The 13593-nt window shown below is 37.1% G+C and overlaps 1 protein-coding gene across 3 annotated transcripts in view; it reads left to right on the top strand.

The window, feature by feature from the left end:
- The window catches only part of LOC120255608 (DNA topoisomerase 3-alpha), a 47138-nt gene extending 36114 nt beyond the window's left edge, over nt 1–11024 (top strand). For 2 of the 3 annotated variants that reach the window (XM_039263405.1, XM_039263403.1), the window contains 3 exons: nt 9138–9311; nt 9764–9875; nt 10513–11024. In XM_039263405.1, coding sequence (XP_039119339.1) covers nt 9138–9311; nt 9764–9875; nt 10513–10744 — 518 coding nt within the window. In that variant the 3' untranslated portion in view covers nt 10745–11024. Of the gene's footprint in view, nt 1–9137; nt 9312–9763; nt 9876–10512 lie in introns of those variants that run through there. The other variant, XM_039263406.1, reaches the window with a different exon arrangement.
- Nucleotides 11025–13593: the final 2569 nt, after the last annotated feature.

The raw sequence follows: 13593 nt of genomic DNA, 5'->3' as shown, positions 1-13593 counted from the left end.
GAATACATATAGGTATGCATACACATCTAACATATCCATCTAACACCCCTCTCAAACTTTATGCGGATCATGTGTCTTGAGTTTGGATAACATGATTAGATGTTGATCATGTGTCTGTGCCTTGGTGAAGAAATCAGCCACCGGGACCTTGATAGGAAGATAGTGGAGTGACACAGTCTGAGTATGAACATGAGAATGAGTGAAGTGGGCATCCACACCAATGTGTTTGGTCAATTCATGCTTGATTGGATCTGTAGCAATCTGAAGAGCACCAGTATTGTCACAGTGAATAGGAATTGGAGAAGTAAGTGCGACACCAAAATCCTGCAAAATCGACCGAAGCCAAAGAACGTCCTGGATGGTAGAGGCCAAAGCATGAATTTCAGTCTCAGCACTAGACTTGGCATCAATATGCTGTTTCTTGTTCTTCCAGACAACAAGGGAAGACCTAAGAAAAATACAGTAACCAGTGACAGAAACCCGATTATCAGGAGAACTGGCCCAAGTAGCGTCAAAATAAGGCTGCAGCTGAAGAGTGGACTGGCGTGAGTAGAACATGCCACGTGAGGTGGTACCACGAAGATATCTAAACACCCGGAGAAGAGCATAATGAACGGAAGTGGGAGCCGCAACAAACTGGCTGAGAATGTGAACAGCATGAGAAATGTCAGGACGGGTGACGACCAACTATACTAAATTGCCAACCAGATGTGGATATCAAGTAGGATCCGATAAGGGAATCCCATTAAAAGCACGAAGCTGCAAATGAAGCTCTATTGGTGTAGTAGCAGCACGAGCGTCTATCATACTAGACCGAGCAAGAAGATCTAGAGTGTAACGCTGCTAAGAGAAACGATAGCTGTTAGGATGAGAGGAGATCTCAATACCCAGGAAGTACCGAAGTGGGCCAAGACCTGTCATCAAGAAAGTCTCATATAGTTTCTTCTTCACAAAGGTAATGTGAGCAAAATCATCACCAATAAGAATCATGTCATTCACATATAGTAGAAGAATGGTCCGACCTCGAGAAGAAGAATGCACATAGATGGTTGGATCATGGATGCTTGGGGAAAAACCTGCAGTCTCAACCACTGTGATAAAGCTCTCAAACCAGGCTCGGGAAGCCTGTTTGTGACCATAGAGAGCACGACGAAGATGACAAACAGACCCTTGAGGAACCTGAAGGAGGAACCATGTAAACTTTCTCCTTCAAGTCCCCGCGAAGAAACACATTCATATCAAGCTGATAAAGGATTCACCCACGAACAACCTTAACATCAACTAAAGTGCGCACAGTATGCATGTGGGCCACTGGTGCAAGTCTCCTTATAGTCACGCCCATTCTTTTCCTGAAAACCGCAAGCAATAAGATGTGCTTTATAGCACTCGAAAGATCCATCAGAACGGGTTTTTATCCGATAGATCCAATGACAGGTTATGGGAGTAACATGAGCAGGAAGAGGAACAAGATCCCATGTGAGTCCGGGATAGAGCATCAAGTTCCTCAGCATGGCAGTATGCCACTCAGGTGATCGAACCACTTCTCTGTAGGTACCTGGCTTAAAGACATCCGGAATATTGGTGCTAGCAGAGGCATAATGAACAGGAGGATGTAAAGTAGAGCAATCACGTAAAAAGTAAGTGGAAGATGATACCTCGGGAGCAGGATCAGTAGTAGGAGAGGTGTTAGAGAGTACCTGCCGTGGTGGAGTAACTGTAGGATCTTGACGATGGTAAACGAAACGAATAGGTGGGTCGGCAGGAGGGAAGAAGGAAGAAGAAGAAGACACTAGGGCGGACTCAACAGATAAGGGGAAAGGAGGATCAAAGAAGGAGTTAGTGATAAGCTTTAGAGGAGTGGGAAGCGAAGGAGAGGAAGACACAGGAAAGGTGTCCTTAGAAGAGTGAGTAGGGAAAAGGAAAGATTGATGAACTAAGGTAGAGGGAGTCATAGTAAAAAAAGAGATGCATAAAAGGGGGTAGACTTATCAAACGTGACATCACGGGATATATGTATACGAGTGACAGGATCATGGCAATGATAGCCTTTATGTTCAAGGCTATGCCCTAGAAAAACACAGGAAACAGACTGGGCAGTAAGCTTTGTTCGCTCCCGAGATGAGAGTAAAACAAAGCAGCGACAGCCAAAAACATGGAGATGATCATAGTGGGGAGGTGTCCCATGAAGACACTCTTCTGGACTGCGACCATGAAGTTGTGATGAGGTTGAAGGTTAATCAAATAAACAACAGTGCTAACAGCATCAGCCCAAAAATGAGGAGGGAGAAAGGCACCAAGAAGAAGAGCACGAGTCGTCTCTAAGATATGACGATACTTGTGTTCAACAACCCCATTCTAAGGATGAGCCCCAGCACAAGATAATTGAGGTAAGGTGCTTTCAGAAGATAAAAAGGCATGAAAAGCCTAAGAAGTGTACTCACCGCCAGGTCAGACTGAAAAGTCTTGACTGAGACAGCGAATTGAGTGTGAACCATAGTGACAAAAGATCGATAGATGGACAGTAACTGACCACGATGATTCAAAAAATAAATCCAGGTGAAGCGAGTGTAGTCATTAATAAAAATAACATAATAACGATTGCCACCTTTAGAAACAAAGGGAGCGGAACCTTAAACATCAGAATGAATAAGTTCAAATGGAACAGTAGTATGGGATACACTAAAAGGATAAGGATGCTATAGTTGTTTACCAAGCTTACAGCCAACACAAACTACATTAGAGCAAAAAGAGATAGCTCCTAAGACGCTAAGACGAACAAGCGATGACATACGAGAAGGATATAGATGACCAAGACGATGTTGCCACATTTGATGAGATAACATAGTAGCATGACATTGATGAAGGGATCCAGTGGAAAATGGGAGGTGAAGGGTATCCAACATATAAACTCCATTATGGCGGCGGCCAGCTTCAATTACCTGCCCACTGTGATCTTGCACACGACATGAGGAACGGTAAAAAATAACCTGACAATCATAATCATAAGCTGGCTAATAGACATGAGATTTATGGATAAACGAGGAACATGAAAAACAGAGGGAACAGATAAACCACTAGATGAAAGATGACCAGTAGAGGAGATAGGAAGTAGTGGTTCATCAGCAGTGGAAACACGTGTGATAAGTGATGGTGGTCAAGAATGATGAAGATGAGTAGCATTAGGAGTCATGTCAAGAGAAGCACTAGAATTAAAAAGCCAGAGATGACAGAAACTACTTAGAGCAGAAGGAGGAACCTGAGCGGAACGTACATGTCCTATGGAGTCACCAAGGTGAGACTGCTGGAACTGTCGGAGGTTACTATGACGACGAGAGCCATGGGGAGGCCCCACGGGGTAGAAGATGGCCTGAGAAGAGTGGTAGTGGGAGTAGAGGTGGAGTCGATGGAGAAGCACCATGGGGAGCACTACCTGGAAATCCACGTTGCTTCTTCCGGCAATCACGCTCGAAAAGACCCATGATGCCATAGTAGTGACAGGTCACAGTCTTCTTCGGCAGTGGAGGGGGCGGAGACGAGATAGGTGAAGGAGCTGGAGGCCTAGTATGGAGGGATGCCGTTGAGACTGAAGGATGTCGAGAAACAGCAAGAGTACTGCACCCTTTGGGAAGGAAGCCTGAGCCGGGTTTCCTCAGCACGAACAAAAGCGAACGCCTCGTCTAAGGAGTAGATAGGAGCATGAAGAAGCTGAGCCTAGACGGCTCAAACTCTGGGCGAAGACGCATGATGAACTCGTACATACGCCGTCTCATCATGGCTACGACGACGAGAGCAAGACTCTAAACAGGTAAGAATTTGAGCAGCGTGGACGATACAGTAAGGAGGTGTGAGAGCATCAATCTGACGCCATAAATCACAGTAGTGGTGGTAGAACTAATCGACGGTATTATTCTCCTGTTGAAGACTAGTAAGGGCGTGGTAGAGGGTGTAGAGTTGCGACTGACTAGAATTACACTAGCAGCGCTCAAGATACTCCCATATCGCATGAGCAGTGGGAAGATCGGTAATCTGAGTATGAATCTCATGAGTGACCATCTGGCAGATGATCATCCTAGCGGTAGAGTCCTCAGTAGCCCACTTCTCCAATTGCTGCTCAAACATATGGAGAAGTGCATAAGCCTCAGTGGAGGAAGTAGTAGAGTCTGGTAGGGAAAGGGCAGTAGGAGCAGTGCCAGTGCTATCAACATGATGAAGGACGCGAGTACCATCAAGAATTCTCTTGACAGTGAGTTTCCAAGGAATGCAATTAGTGCCATCGAGCACTATATCAGAATGTTGGAGATTGCGGTAACGCATCTTTGCTAACACGGCACTGAATCCAAAGGCATCCATGTATATATATATTATTATTTTATTTTATTTTATTTTATTTTATTTTATTTTATTTTATTTTTTTGTCTAGGGTTGGTTGGAAAGATTCTCCAAACACAGACTTTTTTTTTTTAATCTTCTGGTGGTTGGAAGGGGTTTAATGCCTTGATACTCGGAAAAAAGAAGGCAAACTTTTGAAGAGGCTGTCGGTGGTGCTTGTCGGGCTGTTGGTGGTGCCGAGGGCTGGACGAAGCTTAAATGGATGTAGTGGCCGGTGGGCAACGAAGCTCAGGCGGAGCTCGGGTGATGAAGTGTGGCGTGGGGGTGCGCGGTTGGCAAAGGTAGGTGTGGGCAGTAGAGAAGGGATGTGCGAGTGGTGGGGAAGAGAAGTGCGACCGGTGGAGAAGGCTTGAACCTCGTCTGGCGAAGGGTGGCAGTGGGTGAGATCTTTTTTTTTTATTATTTTAATGAAGAAATGAAAAACTGAGAGGTAGAAGGCTGAGGTGATGGTGGCCGGTGACGGAGAGAAGATGAGTGGTGGCCCAAGAAGATGGTCGGAAGAGAAAGATGGAGGTAACCTAGCTAATCTGATAAGAATGAATGAATTCTTATTATCACTTAACAACAACCATTATGGTCTACATATAGGCAAAAACAATACAGTATCCATCATGTACATATATACATATGTATATACAGCTAGAATACATATAGGTATGCATACACATCTAACATATACATCTAACAATCTCAACAACATCGCCTCCCTTGCCTTTGACATCAACAAGTTCTCCATTCTTAATTTCACTTTGGACTTGTATGACTAATCTAGCTCTCATAGGTTGCTTGAATCAGGTGTCATATGGTTTGTATAACCACTGTCAATAAACCAAGCATTTGTAGAGTGACTTGTTGCATAGCATGTAGCAACAAACAACTCTTCTTTCTGGTGTTGCTGTTGATTTTCTGCTATCTGAGCTTGCTGCTTTTGCTGATCATTCTTGTTCTTGCATACCCTCTTCAAATGACCAAATTGCTTGCATGACCTGCATTGCACATTTGGCCTAAACCAACAATATTTCTTTGAATGATCATTCCTCTTGCAGTGAGGACATGGAGGATTTCTCCTCTTGCCTCCATTTTTACTTCCTTGGCCCCCATTCTTCTCCTTATTGTTTCTCTTACCAGAATGGTTCTTCTCTCCACCTTGGAAAGCTTTTCTCTTTTGTAATACAATGAAAAGCCCTTCACTGTTGGTTTTCTTGTCTAATCAATCTTCTTTACTCTTGAGCTTGAAAAGCATGAACTAGCTCAGACAAGGAATTTTAGACAAATCCTTGGAGTTTTCTAGAGAAGAAATCTTGGACTCAAATCTTTTAGGCAAGCTCACCAGAACTCTCTCCACTACCTTTTGATCTGATAGCTTCTCACCATGAAGCCCTGTGTTGTTAATAACTTCCATGAATTTATCTGTGTACTCTTTAATGGTTTCATTGTCTTTCATTCTCAAAACTTAGAATTTCCCCTTCGAATTAAGAATTGATTTTTTTTTCTCACTTCCCATGTACATCTCCTTGAGTTTGTCGTAAGGGTTTTTTGGTGTTTCACAAGCCATAAGTGCGGCATGAATATAAGACAAAACTCTTGGATCTTTCGCTTCTTTTTCTTGATGAGCTCTGATTTGATTTAGAGTTGGATTGCCTCTCAAGTAATCTTTTGTCTTGCTAGACCAAGCATGATAGTTCTCACCATTGGAAGCAGGGGGGTGCAAGGGATGATGTATTGTTGGAAGCCATGAAGGTTTGAAGTCTGAGTTTGTAGGTTTTGGGAGAAGAAGCCTTGCTAGTTTTCTTTCTTCTTTAACTCACAGACACAGTCTCTAAGATTAGAGAAGTTCTGATACCATTTATTGGTGTCTTTGTCTGAAGAAAGAAAGGTAGAAAATTTGAGATGCTTTCAATCATATACAAAGTACAGAGTAAGAATATATCTTACCTTGGTATCAGCCTTTTCCTAATTTTAAGGACAACCACTAACTAGTAAATAAGACCAAACAAACATCATATTTTCCTTAACTCTGCAGCACATAAGCTACTCAAAACACAGCCAAAATAACAACAAGTCTGTTATGTACTGATAGCAAAATCATCACAGGATAAACACAAAAAGATCAACAAGGTTTATCATCATCATCATCATCATCATGCAGTAGATGATCCTTGATCATTTTCCCTTCTTGGGCTTGAATCTCCACCCTCAAGCCTTTCTCTCCTTCGATTCCTTTCTTGATCTCTAGGAATGATTCAGTTGGGTAATGGATGACTGCTGGAGTCTGGAAGCTTGACCTCGGTCTAGAAACTTCTTATATTTGAACCTTTCCCACCTTTTATAATCTTTTCTTTGAGTTTGTTACACAATAAGCATATGTTTAGCACGCGTTTAAAAGCCGTTTAATAAACTCAAGCATGGGTTGGAAGCCTGAGGTCTTTTGCTGGCTGCTTCACTTTGTTGAAATTTAAACTCCATCAAGTTTTGTGAGTTAGGAAAAATGCTAAATATGAAAGTTGTAGAGTTTGACTCAGCTTTCCAATGCAACAAAAATTATTTGATTTGTACTTCAATTGAGTGAGATATGTGCAAAAAAAATCTGACAATGCAGAGGCATTTTGGATTTGTTTCAGGACACGGCTATGCCTTGGTTGTGTTTAGCTTTGTTCTTGGCACTTTTTGAGCTTATTTTCTTCTCTTTAGTTGCTTTGACTTGTTGAAATTGCTCTCCATATTTTTCTTGGGAACTTTTCTCCATTTGCACTGAAATACATCAAGAGAGTTTTTGGTAGAATAAACGCACAAATAATACAAAAACCTGATTAAAACATGGGAAAAAAAGCTACTCAAAAGGCTATGAACTCATCCAAAGTAGTCATGAAACAACTACAAACTTTTCACTCATCAGTCTGGTATAAGATATACTTCAACTTCTTTAACCTTGAGGCTTTGTCCTTTATGCTTGTGGTGGATAGAGGCAATATTCTTTACAATGCATTTCTAGATGTTCCCAAGTGTTGAGCTAAACTCACAATCCTTGAGTCCTTCAAGTCTTACAAGCACTTGTCTATTCAATAAAAAGAACTTGCACTCTCTCACGATTGTTTCACTTCAACTATCATTATCGACTATTCTCACTACTATCTTCCTCTAAATAAATGTGCCTCTTTTGATCCTGATGAATTTTCCCATTTTCATCTTCTGGAAAACTAAAATGGCATACTTTGCAGATGAACTCAGAAATTCAACCTCTTCTCTGTTTATGAATATGTAATCTAATTAGAGCTCAATATATTTTTGACAACAATAATACCTTAAAAATTGTTCTATAGAAGACCACAATTATTTTGTAATTTATATACCATCGAAAGCAAAAGTTCTCTCTCAAATATATGTAACTGTGTCATTACTCATCTGCAGGTAGTGAATATAACTGTGTGATATGGTACTAACAATGATAATTATAATCTTAGAATACTTATGAAAGCTGGTTTCGTTTTTATGTAAATAGCCTCACTATGTTGATTTATGCCCTAGTATATTAAGTTTTGCAATTGATTGGATGCTTGAACAATTGAATGTGGGTCTTCATTATCCATTTTGACTTATTGGAAAAAATTTTCTTTTCCTTGAGAAATTTGTTTTGGGTATCTTCAATGTAAAAAGTATAATGCTTGATGTTGTATACTATATGACCCTTCACTTTTCCTTGAAAATCATAGTACTGTAAATGTTCTTTCCAGTATATGATTAATCTAGGATAACTCAAGTTTAAGAGAACCCTGAGATCTTTGAACCCTATGCCCCATTTTTAATTATTTGACATGCCATTCAGGTTCTGGTGCTCAGCTTTTTATGTTTAGTTTTCTATAATGATTTCCTGCTATAGCTATCTGTAGTACATTCTTGTTATGCCTATGTGCATTACTAGAGGCTTGCTACGTGATTGATTTGCAAATACTTTGATTTTATTATTATTATTATTATTATTATTATTATTATTTTTTGTGCATACACATATTAACTACTCTGAGGGGGCACATGGAAGAGCTAAAATCAACAAAGGAGCATATTTGACATTTGGAGAAAGTTTCTCAGCTTCGGTAGAGTTTTTATAGTAAATTTGTTTGATGAAAATTCCAACTGGATTGGATGCAGCCTCATGTTCTACATTTATAATGATAAATGATTGTTGTTCAAGTAAAGGTTGTAAACTATATAGCATCACACATGTATTGAACACAAACAAAATTTTAATTGCGGAATGATATCTACAAGTTTTTTTTTTTTTTTAAATGTCTACAAGATGATGGCTATTTGCACTGGAAATTTACACTCATCATGCTTTCTGTATCATAATGCACACATACAAAAACTTACAGAATCTGTGTACATTCGTGATCAGTGTTGAGGATGAGTTTTTTATGTGTATTAAGGCCTGATGATCATTGTTTACAGCAGTTTTACCTAGACTTGATTGTCCTCCGCATGGAATAATCTCAAAGAGTAATCATCAAATTGGACATCTAGAAAGGCATATATTCTTGATTTATACATGAAATGTGATATATATATCACATATCATGTTTTCTTGCAGACATCATATTAGTCAGGTTGGTGTTAGACAGTCGAATTCAGGTTGTGTTTGACAAAGTTATTTCTTGCCCTTGATTGTCTTTTAGTTGCAGTTCAACTTACCTACTGCATGAGATTGACAAAATGTCTGATGATTTCTATCCTTGTTTTCCTGTTACTTCTAGCAAGAGCACAGCGAGCTGCCTATCCTTCAAGTGATTCACAAAGTGGACATCGAAGGCAACGTTCTTGCGCACATTGCAGACAAACAAGTCATGCATCAAATGATTGTCCATCTCTGACCTCACATGCACGTGGTGTTCACTCTAGGAGATCTCAAAACCCTAGAAATGATCCTGGTAATCAACAGTGACTTTACCTCATGCCATTAATTAGTGTAAACTGCTAAGAATTGTCATGGGTGCTGGTTTCTCCCTAGAATCCAGTCTTGAACTTCCAATGGTAAATTTAATGCTATCTTTTCTACCTAGTATTAGTGTTTATTTCAACCATAAAATTAAATAATTGTTTAAGTAATACCTTATTTTTACTGGCAAGAGGAAGATGATCCCATCAAAATTCATAATCAGAAATCCTCTGATGTTGTTGGTTTTTTTCTTTCTTTTTTCTTTTTTTTTTTGCTAGCATTATCTGATAATTTCAATAAAGATATAACATGCCCCAAATAAATTTAATTTGATAGATTTACAAATGCTCATCTTGGATGTAGTTGTCCTGACTTACAACTGTCATCTATGGAAACTCCCGAAATCCTTGGATACCTACTCTCACAATCTGCATTTTCTTGTAGGCCAAATATCTTGCCATTGCGGAGAACCATGCACATTACGAACTGCTAACACAGAAAATAACCGAGGAAGGAAGTTTTACACCTGCCAATCTCGTGATTGTGACTTCTTTCTGTATGTAAACCGAGATTTCTGTTACATTTTTGGATCGTTGACCTTGAAATTATTATTCAATTGCTTGAATTTCTTATGAATGTCTATTTCTGATGGCCAAATTATTCATAGTTTCTGCATAAGCATGAGCATGCATAAATTTCGCTAGCACTGGAGATATTTTTAATAAACATCAGATCAAGTTTGTACTTTGTGTTTCCATATTTCAGTCATATCTGATCTATTTTGCTGTATTATATTATACAATCTCATTTTGTGTGCACGTATTTAATGAAATTCTCTTCTGCTGCAATACCATAGAAGTCTGTATAATTCTGAAAACAAAGTGATGTCACCTTGAAAGTAGTAAAATTCATGGTGGCTTTGCATGCTGTGGATTTAACCATTGGCTTCCATTTTTTCTTATGTAAGGACTCCGCACAATGAGAAATTTATGTTTGTCAGGTTTGCCAACTTGAATCCCACAAGATTGTCTGATGTTGTAGTGTCTGTATAATTATGTTGTCTGCTGGGCCTAAAAAAGTAATATAGCAGACATGCTTTTTCTCTTGGTGTCTCTCATATTATTTTATTGTCATGATAGAAAGACATCGACTGCAGTAGATTCTTTATTTATTTATTTATTTTTGAACTGCAGATGGGAAGATAATGGCAACAATGACGGATCTCAAAGACAGAGTGCTTCTCATGGGAGAAGCTGTAGATCATCATCGAGTTCAAGGAGAGGTGGCCGCAGTCGGGGGCAGAGGGCGACCGAGACTGATGGTGTAGCTTTTGTCTCTGCCACTGGTGAGCGAGTTTCTGGCAGATGCTATGTTTGTGGTGACCCCTCACATTTTGCAAATGTCTGCCCAAATCGAGGCAGATAACAAGCTAACATCAGCAGGATGTGGATAGTTTTTTATTTTGTACCGCATGTGGACTTTTCATGAAATGGTTTGGTGTGTTGATGCTGTCAGGCAATGGAGTTATCTTCAACAAAGAGAATGTGGTGAAATATTTTATCCCGGATGGGTTATGTAGAAGAAATTGAATTGCTGCTGAAATTTGGTTCACTGCAATATTTTCTGGTAACTTGGTTTAATGGCAAGAGCATTGTGAAAAATAATTATCAAATTAATTAAATACTATATTGGCTTTTTTGTTTCAGTTGTCTAATGTGGACTAGTTTCATATAATATTGTTTTATGTTTCTGTGCTACTCTAAGGGTCTGTTTGGTAGACATGATAAGAACGATAGGATGTGATAAACAATCATATGTTGCTGCTGTCCTTTGTTTGGTGTGCCAATAGGATATGATAGTCTTATCTTATCGGCCCACTTTATCATGCCGGAGACATGATAATGAATCCTATGGGGGAGTCAGGATAGAAATAAGTAGGATATGATAAAAAAATAAATTTACTTTTTGGACATATTATTTGGTTGTCTCCTTTATCTAGGGTTTCATTGTGTTTTTTTTATCTTTTAAACATGCTTGGGACAAGAATTTTGTCAACAACCAGATAGAACACTAATTTCATTATTTTAAATAAGATTTTACCGAGCATTTAGAGTGGTTAAAAGATTTATCTGTCAATCTTAGTGCTTGAGCATATTATTTTTTTTTCTAAATATATTTTTTTAATCTTGTCTTATTTTTAGTTTCTCTAGTCTAATGATTTTTTTTAAAATTAATTTTGATGTGATCTATTTATTTTCCATTAATGAGTTTGTTATTCTAACTTTTTTTAATATTGATGATTTTGTCTATGATTTTCTCCATTGAAATAGGTATTGATTATAATTTTTGCAAGTTGGTGATATTGCAATCTATATATTTGTGGACATTATTTATAAATTATTTATTTTTAAAAAATTTAAAATATACTGATAAGTAAATCATTAAAGAAAAAATTCAAAAAAGTCTATTTTAATATATATATATATATATAAATATAACTATATTATAAAGGGTAATTTTGTTTATTTACATACCATTCATATCATATCATGTCATTATCCGGTCCGCTTCAAACATAAAATATGATAACAAAATGCTATCTAATGGTTTATCCGGTGCGCATCAAACATATGATAGGATATGAGCTTATCATACCCATATCCTTTCCTACTCTTATCTAGTCCTCATATCATATCCGTCCATATCTTATCATGTCCACCAAACGGGCCCTAAATGTATGTTTGAGGGAATAAAATTGAGTCATGATGGCAGATAAGCAATTTTAGTCTTGTGAAAGAAAGTAAAAAATGCAAAATTTTTAGAGTGATTGGATTCAAAATCTGAACTCTAGTAAAGCCTCTTGGTTTCTTCTAGCAAAAGCTATCACTTAGCGTATTTAGCTTGTTAGATATGGTAAAATCTTTAATTACAATTTTTTATTTCCAACTTCAATCATTCGACAAATAAATCTCATATTTCTTTTTTTGGGTGGATGTAAGAGGAGCATATAATTCTCAAATCTTCAAAATCTCGAGGAGATGCGTGACCTTGATTAACATGTGCCAAATTTGACTACTGGGATGTAGGCCATCCCTGCATTTTGTCAATAGGGTAGAAGAGCGACTTTGACTGCAGGCGCCCCCATTCCAACCATTCTCTTTTTATCGGTTGGTCTCTTTTCTTTCTACTTATCAAACTTGTTATCTTTTTTTAGTGTTGTCAATTTGGTTATTGCGTTTGTTAGGTTCCACACCAAGTGAACTATATACTCTCTTTAATGTAGTTGTTTTATTCAATTTTAATAAATTTATGGCTTATCCACTTCATCAAATACACAAATAAATAAATAAATATGACATGCATTTGAAAAAAGAAAATCCTAACTAATTTATCCTGATTGATGTATTAGGCATATAGACAGGACCGAGCTAGTGATTGTAGGGTAGGGGCTGTGGCAATCAGAACTAAAATTAAGGGGGTGTTGAATTTAAATTTTAAATTTTTTAAAATATTAAATAATTTTATTAATTCAAACTTGAGATTATAATAATCAAAATTTTAAAAATATAAAATATATATTCATCTAAAAAATTTGGTTTATGTGTAAAACCGCTATCATATCTACATAATTAGCGATTAACTCAACTAGTTAAACACTAAATTAACAACTATTGCAATTAAAAAACAACTTTAAACAAAATCATATATAAGTCAATTATTAAATACAACAATTATTCAACAAATAATCTAATGAATAATTAAAATTTTCATAATAATTAATCACAACAAGTATATAACATTTTTTCACAATAATTTTCATAACGAAACAAATATTTAATTAATATCTAACAATCATTCAACAAATATAAATATTTTTACACAACAAATAATCACACAAAAATTAAAAAAATGGAAAAAAACGATAAATCCCTATAATGAAAATAAAACATAAACTTGGAGATAATTGATCAAAGAGAAAAAAGTCACCAATCCATGAGATCTGCAATGTTTTTTTATTTGAGAGATTTTGCGATAGCAATTGCATTTTTTAGGATTCTAATTTTATTTTTATTTTTATATTAATATCCTAAATATTGATAATTATGTATTGATAAGTTCAATAAAAAAAATCTATATATAAAGTTTAAAAACAAAAATATTTGAGGATTTATGTTTGGCTAGCCATATTATTTATTATCACTCAACATCAAATTTATTTAATATAGTAATTTTATTAATTTTATTTAATTTATTTTAAATAATATGAGGTAGAA

This window comes from Dioscorea cayenensis, unplaced genomic scaffold (assembly GCF_009730915.1).
Source record: "Dioscorea cayenensis subsp. rotundata cultivar TDr96_F1 unplaced genomic scaffold, TDr96_F1_v2_PseudoChromosome.rev07_lg8_w22 25.fasta BLBR01001105.1, whole genome shotgun sequence".
Classification (NCBI taxonomy): Eukaryota; Viridiplantae; Streptophyta; class Magnoliopsida; order Dioscoreales; family Dioscoreaceae; genus Dioscorea; species Dioscorea cayenensis.
The sequence above is the reverse complement of the archived record's forward strand: the minus strand, read 5'-3'. Positions and strand labels throughout refer to the sequence as shown.